This window comes from Mustela putorius, unplaced genomic scaffold (assembly GCF_011764305.1).
Source record: "Mustela putorius furo isolate JIRA1106 unplaced genomic scaffold, ASM1176430v1.1 tig00003834_pilon_pilon_pilon, whole genome shotgun sequence".
Taxonomy (NCBI): domain Eukaryota; kingdom Metazoa; phylum Chordata; class Mammalia; order Carnivora; family Mustelidae; genus Mustela; species Mustela putorius.
This window is the reverse complement of record NW_025421987.1, coordinates 103,827,102-103,848,307: the sequence shown is the minus strand read 5'-3', so window position 1 is coordinate 103,848,307 and position 21,206 is coordinate 103,827,102. Positions and strand designations below refer to the sequence as shown.

Here is a 21,206-nt window from a genome sequence, read left to right as displayed (position 1 = left end):
TTTATGAGCTGTGAGGAGAAAATGTGGAAGTCTGATTCAAGGTACAGTCTCCCGGGCCTTTGTTTTAAGTGAGGTCAGCCAAAGTGGTTTCCTGTGACGAACAGAGTCTCAAGGAAAAGCTTGTAGGGGTGCTGGACTCATCAGCTTTCTCCCCAGGTGGTGGCCAGTGAGCTTAAGGGACAGAGCCAGAGCCAGGGACCCGGAAGAGGCTGGCACGGCCTTTGTGCAAGGTGTCCATTCGGACGGCTCAGCTCTCAAACCAGCTGGGCCTGCGCAGCTCGACAGGACAAGTGCCTCTTGGGGCTGCTACCCTAACAAATGAAAAAATAATGCCCTTGAACCAAGAGTGAAACTGAACTATCTAAGGAAAACACTGTGAGCAAATACCAAGAGCTTAGGGAAACCATCTGATTAGGGCAGCCAGGCTCAGGAGCACTGCCCGCCCGCCCACACCCGGCTCAGGAGGAAGGCGCAGCTCGTCCTGAGCAGGTGATCGGAGGGTGCGCGGGCTAAGGCCATGTCCACCACCACATGCCAAGTGGTGGGCTTCCTCCTGTCCCTCCTGGGCCTGGCCGGCTGCATCGCTGCCACGGGGATGGACATGTGGAGCACCCAGGACCTGTATGACAACCCCGTCACCTCTGTGTTCCAGTACGAGGGGCTCTGGCGGAGCTGCGTGAGGCAGAGCTCAGGGTTCACCGAGTGCCGGCCCTACTTCACCATCCTAGGCCTTCCAGGTAGGCCGGGCGGGGGACCGGCTGGTGAGGGCTGGGCAGGGACTGATCCGCGCTCCCTGCAGCACCAGGAGTGACCCTTGATGCCTTGGCTCGGAATAAAAGGTGTGAATAAGAGAAGTTGGCCTCGTGACAGAGAGGGCTAGATCATATGGGAGAAAATTTGGAGAATTCATACTCAAGTCAAAGGAAGTACAGGGCATGAAGAAAAGGGATCTGTTCTTAGGGCATGCTTGGGATACTAGCATAATGGTCTTCAAAGGAGGAAATCATGGGTATGTATGTGCCTCTGACTTGCTCTTGCCTGTACAGACACGGAAGCAAGGAAGTAGGACGGTGAATATTTTCTTCTAGCCAAAAAATGTTGACTGAGAGCTCACTTCCTTTCATTTTCAGTTCAATTCAATTTTTCTTTGAAAAGTTGGAGTCTCGGGGTGCCTGGGTGGCTCAGTGGGTTAAAGCCACTACCTTCAGCTCAGGTCATGATCCCAGGGTCCCGGGGATCGAGCCCCGCCTCGGGCTCTCTGATCAGCGGGGAGCCTGCTTTCCCTCCTCCCTACCTGCTTCTCTGCCTGCTTGTGATCCCTGTCTGTCAAATAAATAAATAAAATCTTTAAAAAAGAAAAGAAAAGAAAAGTTGGAGTCTCTGTGAGTGCCAGAAAATATATATTGCCATTCAATTATAAATACCCCTTTTCTTGCTTTGCATTGAGAAGTTCTAGTATGCACTCCTAAAAAACAACATATGCCAGAATATTACAAAGTTATAATTAAAATAATCTCACAATATAAATACAATTATAAATGTGACATCTTTTCACCCCTGAAGATGAAGTACGTTAAACCCCTACTTTTAATACAGATTATTATTTCAAACGTGCTCATAGGAACTTTGCATTCTAGATATCCTGGGATCTACTTGTATTTAAAGAAAGAAGGTGGGCAAAAAGAAAATAAAAGGCCATTCTAACTAGCGGCTCCAAGGAATGGCCAAAGATATGAGTTTGGTGAGGAAATGTTAGGTTTGCCACTCTGAAACAAGCACCTTGTAAGCAGGTAGGTGGAAATAAATTTTCACGACACTACCTATACAGCACTTGAAATTGAATTATGAAAAGCAATGCAACTAATGTGTCTTCATTTTTGGAAAGAAATAGAAGATGTGTAAGAGAGTAGAATTGGAATAATTGCTGCATTTTGAAAGCCACTTTTTAAAAAAATTTTATTTATTTATTTGACACAGAGAGAGAGAGAGAAGAGAGAAAGTACAAGCAGGGGGAGCAACAAAGGGAGAAGGAGAAGCAGGCTCCCTGCCTAGTAGGTAGCTGGAAACAGGACTCAATCCCAGGACTCTGGGATCATGACCTGGGCTGAAAGCAGAAACTTAACCGACTGAGCTACCCAGGCACCTCTGGAAGTCACTAGCACTGCAGGTCCAGCAGGATCACCAACTGAGACCTGCTTAGGGAAACAAGGCAGGTAGGACCTGGCCGCAGGGCAGATAGCCACAGAGGAGGTATTATACTGTGGTGCGAGGGGAGAGGTCAGAAGGCAGAGTGATTCACAGACCTGTACCCCTGGGGATAAAAATATATGTTTATAAAAAATAAAAAATTTAAAAAAAAAAAAAAAAAGAAGGCAGACGGTACAAACATGGATTGCTGAGCTGTTAGCCTCACCTTATTTTAACTATTAAGGGAAGGAAAAAGATGGACCTCATACTCAAAATTAAGGGATGACATCCTATGACTTCATACTGAAAAACCTTGAACCAGGGCCCCACAGAATTACCAGCCTCTCTCTCATTCTGTTTCTTTTCCACTCATGGAGCCCCACACCATCCTCCCTCATCATGCCCTCTGATCAGCCCCTGTCCTTCTTGCCTCCTTCATCTCTCCTCCTTACTTAGGCTTATATTCTTCTCCTAGAAGATCTCATGATTCTGATCATTCTCAAATTCTGTCTCTCCCTGGGTCACTGAAAACCAAATTAAAAGGATAAATTTTACTTCCCTTCTCACTCTTTGTCTTTCTCAGTCTGCTTTCCATCCTTCCCCCTTTTGGAGTGTTTACTCCTTTGACTACGGCAGATGGTCAGGTAGACCTTCCAGTCACCAGCTTCTAGTTCTCAGTTCTTATCTCCCGAGATATTTTAAAACACAAACTTTCCCATGGATTCCCCGTTCACATAAATTCAGGGCAGAAATGACAGCCTGATGCCCACAGCCATGCTTCACCTTGCCTGACTTCTCTCTTAATATTCCTCTGCCCCCAGGCTGTGCTCCCCCCTGTCCATCTACTATACCATGAGCTTGGTCCTGGATATCCATTGCCCCCAATGCCAAAAGCCCCCCTCCACCGCCCCACTGCCATCTCACAAATCTTCTCATGTGCAAGGTCCAGCTCAAATATGACCTCCACTGTGAGGCCTCCTCACATGCTCAAATTGAATAGGATCCCACAAATCTCTGTGACAGACCTAGGGCACACGGACAGCATTGAGCGTATCCACCCTCGTGACACTGCTCATAATTTTGAAAAGCTGAAAAGCTCCAGGCAGGCCTCACACAGATATACCCCCAGTCCTTCCTGCCTGGATTGGGGTAAGAGGATTCCATCAAAAGCCAGGAAAGACATTTCTTGAGCCTGAATTGCCAAAAAGGAGATACCTTAAATAACTGATAATGTATGGCCATGGAGTGCAGATTTAAGAACAGTTGGGCCTCCTGCAGCAGAAGTGACCAAAATGTAAACTGGTATCCCATAATATATAAATTTGTTTGGTGACTTAAGATTTGGCCGACTTGGGGTGCCTGGGTGGCTCAATCTGTTAAGTGTCTGACTCTTGATTTCAACTCAGGTCATGATCTTAGGGTCCTGAGATCGAGAGCCCAGAGATGGGCTCCATGCTGGGCTGGAGCCTCCTTAAGATTCTCTCTCTCCCTCCCCTGCCCCCAACTTGCACCCTCTCTCAAAAATAAAATGAAATAAAATAAAACAAAACAAAACAAAACAAAACAAAAAATATTTGGCTGACTAAAGTAAGGGATGGGCTGGTAGATTGTCATAAGGAAAAGGGTAAAAAGATACTCCAAAACTAAAGGCAGAAATATAAGAAGATGGAGCAGCCAGAGAGGAGTCCAGTGGTGGACATTTGTGGGGCTTCTGAGGAAGCAGAAATGGGTAATATTAACCACCCAGGACTTAGCACCTAGGGGGAACTTGGCCATCAAGAATAACCGCTGAGGGCGCCTGGGTGGCTCAGTGGGTTAAGCCGCTGCCTTCGGCTCAGGTCATGATCTCAGCGTCCTGGGATCGAGTCCCACATCGGGCTCTCTGCTCAGCAGGGAACCTGCTTCCTCCTCTCTCTCTGCCTTCCTCTCTGCCTACTTGTGATCTCTCTCTGTCGAATAAATAAATAAAATCTTTTAAAAAAAATAAAAAAGAATAACCGCTGAAAGCATTTTCTTGAGGATGACAAGGTGCGTAGGGAAGAGAGACTTGAAGCAGAGGATCTGAGTGAAATGCCTTAAAACAGAAATGAAGGTTGCAGAGAGTTTAATTTTGACCTAGAACTCAGAGGAGTACCACCCTCTAGCAGAGAAGTAAGCTTTAAGGTATATAATAAAAGCATGAGGCAGGTACCCCTGTAATACCTGAGTTAGCAATAATAAAATCACTAAAAATTATCCACTTCTTCCTAAGGACAAGCTCTTTTCTTGCAAAATGTCACATAACCCTTCATTCATCTGATTAAAATGTATCACATTTATTTAGAACTTACAGCCACAGAATAATTTAATTCCATTCAACTGGCTGTATTATGTAACCAAAGATAGACCAATGACATGAGTGTTGGTGGTAACAGAACTGTTTACCTGTAAATGACCATCTCTGTATGATGAATAGCCAAATATTCTTTCTCATTATATTCCAAACAGTTAATGCAGCATGTAGTTCTCCAAGGACAGTGCCCAGAAATAAAAACCGTTACCATTTATTGGACTGCACATAGACCCTCCAGTTTAATCTTAACAGCAATACAGCAAAATGTGTATTAGCTTTGTTTTTATAAAAGTGGAAACTGAGGCTGAGATAGGGAGACAAAGTAAGGTGCCCAATTTCCCATGGATGGAAGATGGCAGAAGCAGGAAATGAACATGAGGCCGTAAACCTTCCAAGTCTGTATCTCTTCCCCTGCCCATGCTCAGGCCCTGCTTCTGCATTCCAGCTAGAAGAGTCTGCCTTTAGAATTGAAGAGAGTGCTCTGCACTTGTACACCAGCGCCTTGACCCGTTTATCATCACAAATGCACAATTAGGAGTATCAAATTTAAAGAATGGATGACTTGTGTATCATTCCCTTTCCCCCACCCTGGAGACAGTGGGGGTAGGGGAAAGGGCAGTCCAAGAGCAGGGTAGAGAGGAGGCAAGGACCATGGCCCTGGTCCCATAATGGCATCATGGTCAAGTAATGTTTTCTTTTTTTTTTTTTTTTAAGATTTATGTATTTATTTGAGAAAGAGGGCAAAAGGAGGGGCAGAGGGAGAAGAGAGAGAATCCCAACCAGACTCCCCACTGAACACAGAGCCTGATATGGGGCTCCATCCCACCACCCCAAGATCATGACCTGAGTCAAAATCAAGAGTCAAACGCTCAACCAACTGAGCCACCCAGCCACCCCAAGTAATGTTTTTTCTAATGTGTTTGCAAATATTTGGATTGAATATGGTGCTGTGGTAGGGCCCTGTGATAGAGGCAAGTGAGCTGGGATTAAGAGCATAGCTTGACCAGGTACAACTCTTGACCTTGCTTTCCCCATCTGTGAAATGCCTCACAATAAGGCATCTGTATGAAAGTGTTCTGCGAACCATTTACAAGATCTGGCTCTTGGTGTCAATAAATCATTACTGCCCTGTCTACAACACCCACAACAGTTAGGACACTTGATCTTCCGGGGTTTTCTCCTTCTCCAAAATCAAGCATCTTTTATGAATCTTTATGCAAAGTAAAGATTATTTAGGGACCTTCTTTTTCTCCTTTCAGTCCTCCATTCTAACTATGTTCTGGGCACATCATTGGTTTCCAGCCCCTTTGCAGGCACTGAGGGTCTTTTTTTTCTTTTTTCATACAACTGACTGCATTTGCCCCTTTCTATTGCAATGTGAAAAAACAACAGCCACTGGAAAGCTAGGGAATTTCCCATTAACCTATTGATCTATTTACACACACAGGAATGGAGTTTTTTCACAAAATCACCCTTCACCCAGAAAACAATTCCACAAAATCTAAAGCAAAAATCCACAAAGGAAAAAATATGAAACTGCTTTTCAGCATCCTTTCCAAAGGAGCCACCTGGTTTATTTCTCCTTCCTATTGGCTGACTGCTTCACATGAAGCAGTAATAATACCATTTGTAATCCTATGAAACCAGGTGTGCTCCAATGTCTGGTGGAAGAAACTGGCCCCAAGAAGGAAAGTGGTTATGAGTTAGTTATACACTTGAAATTAAATCTGGGGGAGCCTCTTGGTTTTGCTCAAGATGCTTTCTCTTTCTTCCCAAAAGAAACATATTTTAGCCCAAACAGGTCTTTTTCAATATGTGGACAAATATCTAAACGTGCACACTATTGTGTGTCTGAAGGAGATCCCACAGAGAACTGAGCACACATCTACAAAGCCGGAGAGAATCTGTGCCTGCAGCATGAAATGAGGCTGCCCGCCCCATGCAGACCCAGGAATCAGAATGCCTCCCCAGCTTGTGACTGCCAAGGCTGTTGCTTGGAGAGCATGGGCAGCCACACAAAAAGTATCATGCTCCAGCCCAAGCCAGTCAGTGGTGGGCACCATTTCTTAGCGGGGACGCATGTGGCCAGAGTCACATAGTTGGACCCCACCTGAGAGATGAAAAGGAAGAGCAGTGAAGGTGGATGCCACCCCCCCTCACCCGTCACCTGCCCCCTCCCTCATTGCCAGTCAGATCTTGAGCCCATTTTTCCTGATCTTCTCCCCCACAACACCCCCCACCTTGGTCCAGGTCTTATTCTTCCTTCTCGTCTCAAATCTTCTCCCCTCCTGGCCCCTCATATTCCTGCATGCATGGCTTTCTCAAATCCTCAACCGTATTTTATCAGCATGTGACAGGATTCACGTTTATACCGTTGGTACCAGCCAAAGCCATGTGGGGCTGAAGAGAGAGAACTTCTTTTCTCTTCTCTTTTCTTTTCTCTTTTTTCCTGATATTTGCTGAGCCTGGCTTAGTTCTGTGCTGGTGCCAAGTAGCATCTGGTGCTCACAACATCTTTTTGCAAGAGATAGCTCTGTCCCACTCCAGAGCTGAGGAAACTCGGCTTCAGTGAGGTTAAAAGATTTGCCTAACAACACCTACCTGGCTTCACATTGTTCTGTAGAATTTCATGAGATATAAAGGACTTCCATATTGGTTCCCTGAGATCTCGGGAGAATCTAGGCCCTTCTATCTTGTTTTGAAGGACCTTTTCTCTGAGGTCTGGCCTCAGACTTCCCTCCTCTGGGCTCCCCTCCTTTGGACTCCTCCATCAGCCCTCCCTGCCTCCAGTTTGAAGCCACTTTGTGTCTGAGGTGTGGGTCCTCTCTAACTGCCCCAGATCACACCTTTGTCTTGTAAGCCCCACTCCCCAACACCCCAGCTAGCTCAGGGATGACAGCCACTGGGGACTCTTTCCTCTCAACTCGTCACTCTGAGCACCTCCTCCTGAGCCCTGTGGAGGGCTGTTTTCCAAGATTACTCCTTGAAATTTTGTGTTATTGAACAATTAAATGAAAATCTCTAGGGGTGGAGGCAAACATTAACATTTTTTTAAAATTTCCCCCAGGAGATGCTAAGGTACAACCAGGGCTGAGAACCACACCCAAAGGCACCCTGCCTGTCAGTCCATAGCTGGTTTGGGGGAATTAGATATTTTGCAACTGGGAGGGAACACTGAGTTCCCATTTTTTCTGTTTGCTTCTTTCAGCCCTGAATCCTGCCCACCCTTCAAGCCTGATAATGCCTCATTGTTCATTGGAAAGAATGCTGTAGTCACACCTTTGGTGCGGGGAATCAGTCTACAGAGTCGTTGACTCACCTGTTATCAGCTGATAAGCCTATATGCCTCTTGCTTAGAATAGCAAATAAGAGACAGAATGGCTAAAAGAGAAACCTACCTCCTTTGGGAGCAGTTTCTCTGGTTACCTATCTATGAAGAATTAGAACTCCAGATGGTAGAATCTTCCAACTAGAAAGGAGGTCACCCCCCATGCATGTCCATGGTCATTTCTAGGCTTAGGGGGTTTCTAGCAATGAGTGGTGGAGAACATTTCCTCCTACTTTCTGGAACCTGCCCCCACCACAGCTCCCACTCTCAGAAGAACCCCCCAAGGAATCTCTAAAGCAAGGCAGTCTTTGGTCCATCCATCCAGGTCCAGGGTTGGGACTTGGACAGTCATCCCACAAGATATAAAACATAAAACATGAAACAATGTTGTGTCTTTTCCAAGCACAGGTGCCATTGTTCATCCAAAATCCAGAGATCAAGAGAGCAGGAAAGAAACGAGGCCTTGTCATGCAAACGTGACTCCACAGAGGCAAAAGGACCTCTGAAAGCCTGAAGGCAAAGGCTGACCAGGACAGGCTGCCCAGGGCTCCTGTACCCAAGGGCTCCCGTGGCATAGCAGCGGCAACTCTCCCCATGAGGCAAGCCCACCGTGCTTTCACCTCCCACTTGCCAGTCTCACCGCCATTCTAATCCAGCAATGTCAGGCAAGATCATGTGCCTCAGCCACGGCCACCTGGTGTTATGTTTTCCAGAACAAACATTAAAACTACTCAGTCAAAAGAGTTCATGATTCCACCCTCACCAAGAGTCCAGCAGAAATGTAGAATGAGGAAGGGACATCCTTTAGCTTGCCTCATTAATATTGTTTATTTGGTTTTTATTTGTTTGGTTGGTTGGTTGATTGGGTTTTGGCTGTTTTAACCAGATGCCCTGCTAGGTGGTTCTCAAAAGGGATAAGTGATTTTGTTCTCTGAAGAGCTTAAGACTTAAAATGTCAGAATGAGAGCAGTGTTTAAAACCTCCAACCGGATTTTGGGTGGATTTGAAGCTCACGAGAGGCCCATGGGGACAAGATGAAGGGAAAGTCAACTCCCTTTCTCTTCTCATATGTCCAGTTTTCTGGTAATAACATACATATTAGTAGAGCCTGAAGGATATTTTCTCAAGTCCAGTGCTGCTGCCTGAATGTTCTCTCCATAGTTGTCCTGAACCAGGCTTGTAGTGTAATTGTATGTGTTAAAGAGAACTAGAACCATATCATGAGCAACTGTGGGTCTAGAAAGTGGGTCTATTATTACTTAGCCAAGGTACTCCCAAAGTGAAAAGAAACTTGAGGTTCAGGATTTCCTGAAAATATGGATTAAGGATTTCCTTAAAAATATGACCTTCCCAAGACAGACATTGCTTTAAGGCAGTGATTATTTTTTGTGAAACTTTATACCTCCTATGGCATCTGACAAAGTGTTTTGTAGAGAATTTGAGCTTTAAAATATTCAATGAATGAATGACTGAACTCATTGATGAGTTGTATGATTATGTGACATATGGCTATGAGTGTATACCAACATATGCTGGATGCAAACACAAAAATGTAAAGGAATACACAAGTAGATGACACATGCTTATATTTGTTAATAAAGGAATGAATAGGCTGTTTGTTCCCAGTCTCCCACAGGGCCAGCCAAGCCCTTGAGCAAAGCTTCAGAGAGCATAGGTGACACTCTAAAGCCCTTCTGTATTAAGAGTGGATCCAAGGGCCACTCTAAAGGCCCTCCTGAGCTCTCCTTGTCCTACTGGGGTCACCACGGCTCTGGCATGAGAACTCAGCTGTAATCTCAAGATGCCAGTGTTAATCAGTTCAGTTTTCCCAGGAAAGAATGGTCAGATCCTACAGGATTGACCCACACCATAAACCAACACATTTACTCTGCTAATATAGTTGCCAATGGGACCAAGACTGATGATGGTTGCATGTAGAATTCTCTTCTCAGCAGAGAAGCAAAGTTAAAATCAGAAGTTTGTTCAGGGAGAAGAGAATCAGAATCAAATGGAGTAGAACTAGAATGGCTGGATACCATCATCTCCATACAAGAAGACACCCTGGTGAGAAGGTTGCTGGACTTCCATTCCTCAGACAATGCAGAAGGCTCTTGAATGAGTTCCGCATGATCTACCTCTCCTTTTTCAATAGACTTCATCGATTGCCAATTCTTCCATCTGACCAGCTGCTTTGTGATATGCACCTCAGAGTGAGTGAGCTGGCAGGTCCAGTGATAAAGGCCATATTTCAGACAGAAATCTTCCTGAAGAGATTAGAGAGAAACTGTTCCCAGGAAATTCCTTGTCTTGAGAGTCACATTTAGAAATAATCTCCTGGGACAGGTTATTCCCTGAGATGATTTTTAGAGACTATTTCCTTGTACATTCTTAGCATCCATTTGAGGGGATGATATTTCACGGCTGAGTCTCCATGTTTGGAGGATACATTCTCTTAGGTGCTTACAGATCACCTGACCTTGATGGCAGCCTGCTTTTCCAGGATTAGGTACCTCAAAGTGATGTACTGTGATGGAGAAAGTAACCATTTTGGGATGGTTCTGAGTTTGACCCCCAGGTCTTGCTTGTTCCTTGGTATGTGTCCTTGAAGCTCTCTAACCTCTGACTCTCAGTTTCTTCAACTATAAAATGGAGGTAATCATATCACCCACATTGCAGGGTTTGTTTTGTTTTTTTTTACTGTGGATTAAGGTTTTTAATGTCTAAAAAGCCACTGATAGCTTTCAATCAAAATGTAGCAACTGGCTACATTTGCAATTGCTTCCCACAATTCTCCAGTTCTACTCTATTAGAAATACCCATGCTCAGTCCTTTCCCTCTGAAGAACACCAGGGACTCATTTGTCTTTCTTTTGTAAAATGCATTATGCTTGTAGTGGGCATGTTTAATGACTGTTTTTCCCCACTTTGGCATAAGATCCATGAGTGCAGAGGCCATGCTGACCTATTAATTAAGGTCATTCCTGTGCCTAATCATAGGGGCTCAGAAAAAAACTGTTGGGATGAGTCACTGCATATTAAGGACACACTAGAAACCACTGTGGATATATCTGGAAGGGAGGTCACTGCTGGAGGGACCTACAGTTTCCATTGCTTCCAGAGAAGGGAACTGATGATAAACTGGTTGTGTTGAAAGGCCTGTGATTGAGACATCAGGCTTTTCTTATACACCCAAAGCCTACGACTCATCCTGACTGTAATAGTCCCTTTGCAAAGAGACAAAAATACGGTGCCCTTGGTATATCACCTAGTAAACTTGCTCATCACGTGCTATAAATGAATATTGGGTTTTCCTAAAATGGACACAACAATACGAAGCTTTGAGCCCATATGAAGAGACTAAAGGAGAAAAAGTTGGGGTTAGAAATCAAAGTCACACAGTTTTACTGTAAGTTCTATCAATAATTTTTCATGTCACCTTGGTCAAGCCATTTCCTCTAAGTAGACCACAGATTATCAAGCTTTAAAATGAGGAAACAGAATAGATCAATTCCACTGGCTGTCCCAGCTCCACAATGTCCTCATTCTACAGACAACCATGGCCAGGTCCTTCAACAATCAGAGGATTATACATATGGTTTTGCATCTCTCACAACTCCACGTCCCCTGGCGATGGCAAGGGTCACAGCTTATGGATTTGCTATTTCTTGGGAATTTGGTGCTGGTTGATTGTGGTTGCTTTGTCTTACTGAGCCAAAGCCTAATCAGTCATGTGGAGGTGGCCTTACCTGCAGCTCGTGTCTTGTTCCTCCTTCTGCAGCCATGCTACAAGCAGTGCGAGCCCTGATGATTGTGGGCATTGTCCTGGGTGCCATCAGCCTCCTGGTGTCCATCTTTGCCCTGAAGTGTATCCGCATTGGCAGCATGGAGGACGCCGCCAAAGCCAACATGACACTGACCTCTGGGATCATGTTCATCATCTCAGGTAAACAAGGAGCTAAAGTTCCCTCTCTGAAATGGGCTTCTGGGAATGTCAAAGCTAAATCATTCTGGCAGAGGAAACACGACTTCTCTCTACTGAACATGACTGGACCATGAATCAGAGCTTTACACACTGGGATTCAAGATCTGAGATTAGGGCCCAGTTATGCTGTACAGAATTGTCATGAGTGTTAAGGTCCCCCTTAACTGCCACCCCACTTTATTAGAAGAGATCATCAATCCTAAGGTAGTCATGTGACTCAGTCCCTAAAGGCATTATTTTGGTAAGACTCTAGAAAAATGATTTTAAGGGAAGAGCACTTAACATCATGAAAGGGCCAGGCCCAAAATATTTGTATTATTAATCCCTTGTCCTAAGATGACTGGAAAATCTCTTTCTGCACACATACAAATCCTTCCACAATTAGCAAGATAAGAGAGTCTAAGCACCTAACACAATGTCTAGCACATAGTGGGAATTCAAGAATCAAGGATTGGATTAGCCATTCTGTTACAGGAATGGAATATTCTGCATCCTGCTCAGCTAAACTTCTTTAAGCACACATTGCCTCAGAAACATTGTGATCCCTTTAAAGCTGACTCTGGAGCTTTCTTGTTCTTGGCCCACAGGTCTCTGTGCAATCGTTGGAGTATCTGTATTTGCCAACATGCTGGTTACCAACTTCTGGATGTCTACAGCTAACATGTACACCGGCATGGGTGGGATGGTGCAGACCATTCAGACCAGGTAATCTCCTAATCTAGTCTTAGTATTCTGTGGTGAGTACAGTTGTAAAAATCCTATTAAACACATATGCCTAATGTGACTGTCAGTGCCTGAAATAGCAAAAATTTATCAGAGGCAACCATGCCATATCGTAAATCAACAATGATCTGTAAATTCATAAACTTCATTTCAGTGAAATATCCTTGGTGCTATGACTTGAGGCTGAGCTGACATTTGCATTGAAATACAGTGACAGTACACAGTATTTATCTAACACGCTTACACAGGCCCCATTGTGGTGGCAATGAAACAGGCACTATTAGCCCAGGCATGTAAATGAACCTCAACCTGCATCTCCAGGCCATGACAGGAACCTGGCTAGGGACAGGTGAAAGCTTGAGTAGAACTGAGCAGAGTGCAGTACAGGTGTGAAGAGTAATATTATGTTTCTTCCTTGTACAGCTGCATCTTCATTTCATTCATACATGTATTCATTCGACAAATGTATGGAGCACTTGCTGTGGGCCAGGAACTGTTCTGAGTGCTGGGGATAAGACAAGGTCCCCATCCTCATGGAGGTTGTGGTCTAGCTGAAGGAGATGAACCCCCATGATAATTTGGTGTCTAAAGGAGGATAGAACTTCTAAATGATGGAAGAGCAATTCTGAAACCGATGTTCATTTAACCACTTCAAAGAGATGTATTTCAAAGCAAGAAGCAGCAGCAAATTCTTAAAGAAGAAAGATCTTGTACTGAGTCATGTAAATATTATATCTAAGTGACCTGTCATCTGTGGAGTGGATACACTAGGTATTCCTCCAGCCACACCATCGTGGGATACAAAGCAGGGATGATGTTGGGATGAATCCATTAATCTCTGACTCCCTGGAACTCCAGTCCCCATCCTTGCTCTGCTTTGTTTCAAGAGAGGAGGAAATGATCCCCATAAGCTCTTCCCATCCTCCTATATGATTTTTCCATTATCTCTTGGTTATAAGGACAACTTAGAAGTATGCTGACCAACCCATTTTGGTTTTCTGGGAATTTCGCCAATTTAAGCACTGAAAGTCCCACATCCTGAGCAACTCTTCCTTCGTGGGCAAATCAGGATGGTTGGTCAGCCTACTTAGAAGAGCCCACCTTATCTGGAGTATCTGGGTGCCTGGGGCCACTGTCCCTGCCTAGAGGGGTCATCCACCCAATGGCACCTGGGATTAATGCCTCCATCATTCTCCCACACCATCTCCCTAAAACCTGCCCCATCCCTTCGGCAGCCAACTTATATACTGAGATCGAGACTATAGTATTCTGAGAGTCCTCCTGAATTCCTTCCTCCATGGATGGGCAGCAGTTTTTCCCTTTCTTCTGTCTTCTTATCCTATCTACCCAGAAATCACCCAGGACAGTACAGCTTCCAAGAAAGGCCTTGGCAGTCAGTTGAAGGGACTTTCTGGTACCCCATTGGGCTTTCTGGTATCCCTTCCTCTGCTATTGCTACACTGAATGTACCTGAGCTGCAAACTGCCTGCCTTCATGCTATACACAGCTTGCGAGATATGTTGTATTAGCCTACACATTGCACTTTATAACCTGCATTAATCACCAACTTTTAAAAAGTAGAAGTGTGTCGTAGATTGGGTTACTCAGAAACAGATCCTGTGAAACAGATCCCAAGGCTCTGTTTAGCGATTTATTAAGGAAGGGGAGACTGGGTAGGAGAGAGGAACCCAGAATAGAAAAGGGAGTAATTGCAATGAAGTCTGGGACTCAACCCAATCCTGGGGAGCTGTGAACAAGACAACCTCCGAGTTGCCCTGACTTCAAATTGTCACACTAGTCAGCCTCTGTGCTTGTGGGTGAAATGGCTCCAGGGACTGTACCAAAGCTAAAGCTCCCGGGGGGAAACATGGGGGCTGGCAAGCAAAGGCAAAGACCACAGGAACTGAAGAAATGATTAAAGGAACATAGGGAACCTGGGTGGAGCATCATTAGTGCTCTCTACAAGGATATTTCACAACACACACACACACACCCTGTTTTCCCAGCTTCTTGCAAGAAAAAAAAAACAGATCTGACAGTACTGGGCCCTCATCCTCTATGATGACAATCTCTGCAGTTAAGAGACGAACGCCCTCTTAGCAAGGACTCACGCTCTCCAGTTTATCAAATGTCCCAGCTCTGAGGTCATTTATCATTGGGCTTGTGGGGTTTTTTCCCCCAAAAGAGAGAGCTAAGAAAGTGAAATATTTTTATACCCAACCCACTTCACTCATTTAAAGTCCATAGCCATCCCAGTTAAGTATTTAAGTTTGCTGACCTTAACCAAGAGGTCTAAGTTAAAGAAGGGCACCTCATTCCCCCTACACAGAAGATAGAATTAGCTTCATGACTAACAATGAGGGCTTGGGAGACAGAGGGATCTGCATTTGAATCCCAGCAACTCCTTCCTGGGTCTTTGAAAAAGTTGCTTAGCCTCTCTGAGCCTCTGTCTCTTCATCTATAAAATGGGAATAATAAATCCTGCCAAATGGGACTGATGGAAGAATTAAATAAAATTGTGATAAAAGAGTCATCACAGTCTCAGTAAGGGCTCAATAACTGGAGCGATTTTTGTCATCATTAACATTGTGCAGTCACTCAAACATCCGTAGGAGTATCAAGGACAGGATTTCTCTCAGGGCAGAGGGACCAGGACTGCCCCCAGGAGATTCACCCAGGGGCTGAAGAGGAGTCCTAGGAAGAGGTCAGCTGTTAAACCCCTAGCTACAATGGGGAAGACCAAGGGTGAGATGAGGTTCTTCATTCCAAGCCAACAGCACTCAAACCAAATGCCTGTCTTTTCCTAGTCCAAAGGAAATAAAAATAGCCTACAACTAAATGTTCTCCCAGAACTTTTTCAAGCCCTGAGCTAAGTCTGCCAGCTCTGCCCTTTACATTACACTTGGTCATCCAGCTTATATTGCTTACTTTGATCCTGCTAAAATGTGTATACTTTTTAACCACATCTAAAGTATCTTATTTTCTTGGGTTGCAGAGGTCTGCACACATTTCTGTCTTCCAAGTACTGGCATAATGTTCTTATTTTGTGATTTGTAAACATACGAGTGATTCACAGTGTTCTACAAACATCCCCATGATCCTTAATGAGCCCAAGGGGAAAACCTCCATGGGCAGGCATCCACTGTGCTGAGCTCTCCCTTCCTGTGAGATTCTTGGAGATGAAGGGAAAGTTACCAGCTAACACTGAATTACCCACTGACTTCCTAACAGCTTTTGGTCACAGTCTCCACTACCCACAAAGGTCCATTTGGAATGAGAATTATTTTATTTTCAGGACACCTGTTCTCAGACAATCCTGCTGAGTTATGAATGAGGTAACCAGTCCCATGGAGGCATCCCTCCTAGGAGAAGTGTACCAGCTTTGGAGGCAGATGACACAGGTTAAAGTTTCAGTGTGGGCTCTAGAACAGAAGCACTGGGAAGGTAGAATCTGTGTTCCCTATGTCCCAGTGCCAGGGCAGTGTCAGGCACATAGTAGGAGCTCAATAAATACGTGTTGAACAGATGCATAAACAATGAATGGAAGAATGAATGGTCCCTTCACACTAGTTCTTTCTGAAGATGATGCTCCTACCTGCATGGGCAGTTTCCAGGGTACTTGAATTAGGTAAGATGACAGCTTATTGGCCCACAGGAAGAACTCAAGGGGCCAAAATACCTTCAGAAATAATAACTTCAGACTGATTCCACGTCTCTCAAATTCCTCTTGCCAAACCTTTAAGACACTCCCTAATGCCAGTCGGGAGGGAGGTGGATTTCCAGAGATGTTTCTCTGAGATTAGAGACTTATAATTAATTCCATGCCTGAGTGATGCTAGGGGCCAGAGAATCCCACTGCCATTTGGCTGACTAGCTTCCGTCCCAGTTCTGCTCTCGAAGGCACCTCATTCCCTTGGCCAAGACCCAAAAGAGTGTGTGTGTGTTCAGTGGCATGGGCGAGGATGGGTATGGAAGCCGCAGGAAGGGACAAGAGAGGATGGGTGTGGCCAAGTACAGTGGGTGGAGTCTGGAGGGTTGAGTGGCCCACATTCATTGCTTCATTTCCCCCCTCAGGTACACCTTTGGTTCGGCTTTGTTCGTGGGTTGGGTCGCTGGAGGCCTCACACTAATTGGGGGTGTGATGATGTGCATTGCCTGTCGGGGCCTGGCGCCTGAGGAAACCAAGTGAGTCTCCCCATCCCAGTGCAATCAAACATTTAATCCAAGTCCATTTTAAAGTATAATTTGGAGCCACAGTGATCAGTCTAGGTTTATGGATGAACTTATTAACTAAAGGATCCTGAACCCTCTCTTTTATGGGGAACCTAAAGAACGAAATAGGAATATTTCAGCTGAGTGGATTTAGGAATGATCCTGCTTGAGAGAAAGAAATATCCCCCCAGGTTCCTTCTGACTTCAGGATTCGATGGTTCTCAGCTGAAAGCAGTCTGCCCACCAGGGGATATTTGGCAACAGCTGAAGTCTCCTGATTCTTGCAGCAGCTTTGCAGTGGGGCAGGGGTGATACTGGGATCAAGTGCAGGGGGTGTGGGGGGGGGGGTGTTGCTGCTAAACTTCCTGCGACGCACAGGAGAGGCCCTCATGACGGAGTCCTCTGTTCCAAAATGCCAAAGTTTTGCTTCAGAGAAACCCCACTGTACTGGAGCTGGGAGACCTGGATCCTGGGCCAGATCTACTGCTAACTATTCCTGTGACTTCTAGCAGGTTATTTGCCTTCTCTGGGCCTCTGTTAGGTCATCCATAAACTGAGCAGATGAGAGAAGAGTGGCTCCATGTATGTGCCTTCCAGCTTATAAATTCTGTGATTTTTTTTTTCTGGCATAACCATGTTCCCCCCACACATTGTTTCTGTTTCAGCTTTATTTTAATTGATTAACAGAGGAACTCACTAGTCATTAATTACCAGCTCTAATACAAAACAAGAAATTCTGCTCCAGTGCAGAGGCAGAAAAACCAGTCTCAAAGCCTAGAGTGACCAGCCATCTGAGTTTGCCCAGGACTAAGGGTTCCTGGGATGCTGGACTTTCAGTGCTAAAACCAAGATATCCCGGGGCAAATGGAGTGGGTTATCCTCTTACCAAATACATGTGTGGTCATGGAATGTTTCTTTTTTTTTTCTTTCAGCTACAAAGCTGTGTCTTATCATGCCTCAGGCCACAACCTCGCCTATAAGTCCGGAGGCTTCAAGGCTAGCACTGCCTTTGGGCCCAATAGCAAAAACAAGAAGATATACGATGGGGGTGCCCGCACAGAAGACGAGGTACAGTCTCATCCTTCCAAGTACGACTACGTGTAGCACTCCAAGACACCTCGGCATGGGCAAAAGAATCCCCCAGTTAGAATGCACTTGAAAAACAAGGAAATTTTACCTTGACTCCTGATTGCTTTTGACTCACAGTTGAAAGTTAGAAAAACCTTGATTTCACCCGTGAGGTGGCCAGGTGGTCTGGGCCACATGTCTCTATGTCTCTAATGTTCCATCACAAAAACAGCTGAGTTATCAGATATGAATTAGAGGCTACCGTTCACAGTTTCCAATCCCCTATTTTTTTTTTTATTTAACCTTTCTAATCTGATGATAGACTGTGGTTTGAATTCCTATCAGACAATAGCCCATCGATGATCTATTTCCCAACTCATCCCCCAGAACAATTCTGCAAGGAAAAAAGGAGAGTCCATCAAAAGACATCATTTCCTGCTATTTGATTTTAACCTCCCCTGCCAACTTGGCTACTAATAAACACTGATTGGAGAAGAGGTGATAGGGAAAGATATTTGTTATGTCTCCAGCTCATTATCTGAGTTTTCTTACACTGTGATCTTGACATTACCTGGACCAAAGCAATTTCAGTTTAAGGAAAGCTTTCTGCTTTTGCTGGCAACTGCTAATTCTAGTATAATGTGCCCAGGGGTCTCCTGGGCTCCCCACTGAAGGTCCTCTTTCTGTCACAGGCCAGAAAGTGTCCCTAGAGGAATGAGAAAAGGATATTTGTGGGTAATCTGAATATATGTGGTATTCTCAATATAGTTAGAATAAATATTAGTGAAACAATACACTGAGTTAGCCTCACCCCTACACATGAGTAGAAGAAAATGAAAAAATAATTGCTTTGGTATTGTCTATATTGACTTTGTAAAATCAGCCTTAAGTTTGAATTCCATTAAATGTTCACTGATCCTAAGTATTTCCCTTTGAGCTCTCCAGGACTATGACTACACATTATAGATACAGTGTAACTCTGTAAAAACCAAATGATGAAGCTGAAGGAATGAGTTGAAACCAGTTCTTTCAAAAGACAAGCACAACTAAAAAGTGATGAGCCTGGATGTAATGTGATCCCGCAAGTGACCCCTATGCACACTTGCATGGCTAGAGGTCATTGTCAGTTGACAGGAGCACTTACTAGGCACTGTGGTCAGCTTTGATACTCAGAGAGCTCTTCCCTTCACTAACTTTACCTACAGTGGTTGGACCATTGGATGTTCAAGGACTGAAAGCTCTTGACAGCCACACACCTTCCCTGTGTTCACATGCCTGCTGCAGAAAGCCTGAATTCCTTCCAGGCCACCAGAATTCCATCTCAGCACCAGAGCCAGAATAGGTCCCCAGGGAAGTAAAATAAGAACAGTCTCTCAAAACTACCCAATCAGGGAGCAGCACTGGCACTGGGGGAATTTCACCATTGGGTTATTATTTGGGGGAAAAAGTCCCTACACCAATAGTGCATGTGAAAGTGGCCTCCAGGGATTTGGGTGACTATTCATAGAGGTCTTCAGACTCAACAGAGTATGTCTGGGAGAAACCAGATCACAGCCCATTAAACAGAGAGGAATTTTGTTCACCAACATACAAAGCAAACTCAAGAGACCCTTCTCACTGAGACCGCAATGGTTCTAAGCTACATCAGATACAGTATTCATGGAACTCATTGCCTGAGATGGGATAAAGGGTGGATAGGTAATTCAAGGAAAAAAACAACAACAACAAAAAAGGCAGAGATGGGAGAAGACAAAACTGAACAACCAAGGGCATGGAGATTGTGAGGGTTCTCAGGATTTGACTTGAAGGCCATGGGCACAATGAGCTTTCTTTGCTACCACCAGAAAGTCACTGGTCCAGTCTGAGGCACTGAGGTGTGGCTCAGCTGGGTTTTTAATCAGCACATTCTCTACCCAACACTTTGTTGTATGAAAGCTTCTGTGAGTTAGACTGTGCTTTGTAATTTTGTTATTGTTGCTCTAGCCTATTATATATGCATTGACCATTGACCTGCATGTTTTGTGAACTAAATATTAAAATTACTATTATCTCACATTTGAATAGCTCCTGCTTTTTTGTCCTAAGCTTCAGGACGTGGAGGGGGCGTGTCTCAGCACCTCAAAGTTGAGGGCATCTTCTGGAATGTTTCTGCTTGCAGAATCTCCCTGCTCAGCAGTAGCCTGGCTGACTAGAGGCCAATGAGGTCTGATTCCGCACACTCAGTGGTTCCTGCAAGTTAAGAAGCCTGAATCAAAAGGACTTTCCAGAGCAGGCAGGCATGCAGCATGTAATCCAGGGCCACATTTAGCCTGTCTGACCCTCAGTGCACCAGCCTGAAGTGCCTAATGTCATTGGCCTGCCCACAAGCTAGTAAAACAGGAGAGCCAATGCCTATCTTAATGCTGTCAAGGGCTGGCTTCACCAGCTCAAGTTGTTATACTCACTGAGGCTGAATCAAGCTAAGAAACATGACCTGTAGAGTCATAACAACCCAACCACAAACCCAGACCACCCCACTTCCCAGCTGTGTTAGCTTGAGCAAAGCAGTTAATCGTTCTGAGTCCTGGTTTCTATAGAATGAATATAATAACCATAATGGTATAATGCAAGTAAAGGACATATTTAAGTGACAAACACTCAACTTGCATAACTTTAAGACAAAGAGGGCATTGACTTAAGTAACTAGGATATCTGAGGCCAGCATTGGTTTCAGGCATAGATCAAGGGATAGATCAAGGGATATGACCAAGATTCTACTTTTTTTTCTGTCTGTACCTCAGTTCTCCTTTCCTCTCTGTTGGTTTGCTTCTCAGGCAGGATGTACCCACAGGATAGCAATGATGGCTGCTCATATCTCTAGGCATATGCCATCTTTCAGCTGGAGTATCTTGCCAAAAGGAAGTATCTCTTTCCTGATATCTGTAGGAGAAAAAAAATCTGATAAAACTTATTGCACTGTTTGAGTCATAGCCACCCCTAAACATCTTCATATAACCAGAGCAGTCATATTTAGCTTAGCTGAGCCTGGGTCCCATAGTCAAAATGTGGAGATTTGTCATATCCCACAAAGGACTCAGAGTCCTTAGAAATCAGGCAAATTCATTGCTTTGCCTCATTGTTACCCCTTTGGTTGAACCTGATCTCCAGGAACAGCTTCAGAGGCACAACCTCTAAACCTCTCTGACCAATTACCAAACAGCATAGTATTTATAGTACAGAGAGGGAGGATCTGAGTGATTACTCTAGTTCTCCCAGAAAATGGATAATTAAGACCTAAAACTGAGCATGACATTACATTCCATTTTAAACTAATACTCAATAGTAAAAGCAGTACTGCTACCTAATGATGAGATAAGATGATATCCGTTAGCCACC

The 21,206-nt window shown here is 44.6% G+C and overlaps 1 protein-coding gene across 1 annotated transcript; it reads left to right on the top strand.

Moving 5' to 3' along the window:
* The first annotated feature begins 330 nt into the window (after positions 1-330).
* On the top strand, positions 331-19,886 carry CLDN18 (claudin 18). The gene is made up of 5 exons (XM_004762437.2): positions 331-737; positions 11,625-11,789; positions 12,416-12,533; positions 16,626-16,736; positions 17,696-19,886. The coding sequence occupies exons 1-5, from the start codon at positions 518-520 to the stop codon at positions 17,865-17,867; spliced, it is 786 nt and encodes a 261-aa protein (XP_004762494.1). The 5' UTR covers positions 331-517; the 3' UTR covers positions 17,868-19,886.
* Positions 19,887-21,206: the final 1,320 nt, after the last annotated feature.

Excerpts from the sequence above, each read along its gene's own strand:
- CLDN18 (XM_004762437.2), top strand. The coding sequence starts at position 518 with ATGTCCACCACCACATGCCAAGTGGTGGGCTTCCTCCTGTCCCTCCTG. Across the intron at positions 12,534-16,625 it reads GTGCAGACCATTCAGACCAG|GTACACCTTTGGTTCGGCTT; the intron begins GTAATCTCCTAA and ends TTCCCCCCTCAG. Across the intron at positions 16,737-17,695 it reads CTGGCGCCTGAGGAAACCAA|CTACAAAGCTGTGTCTTATC; the intron begins GTGAGTCTCCCC and ends TTTTTCTTTCAG.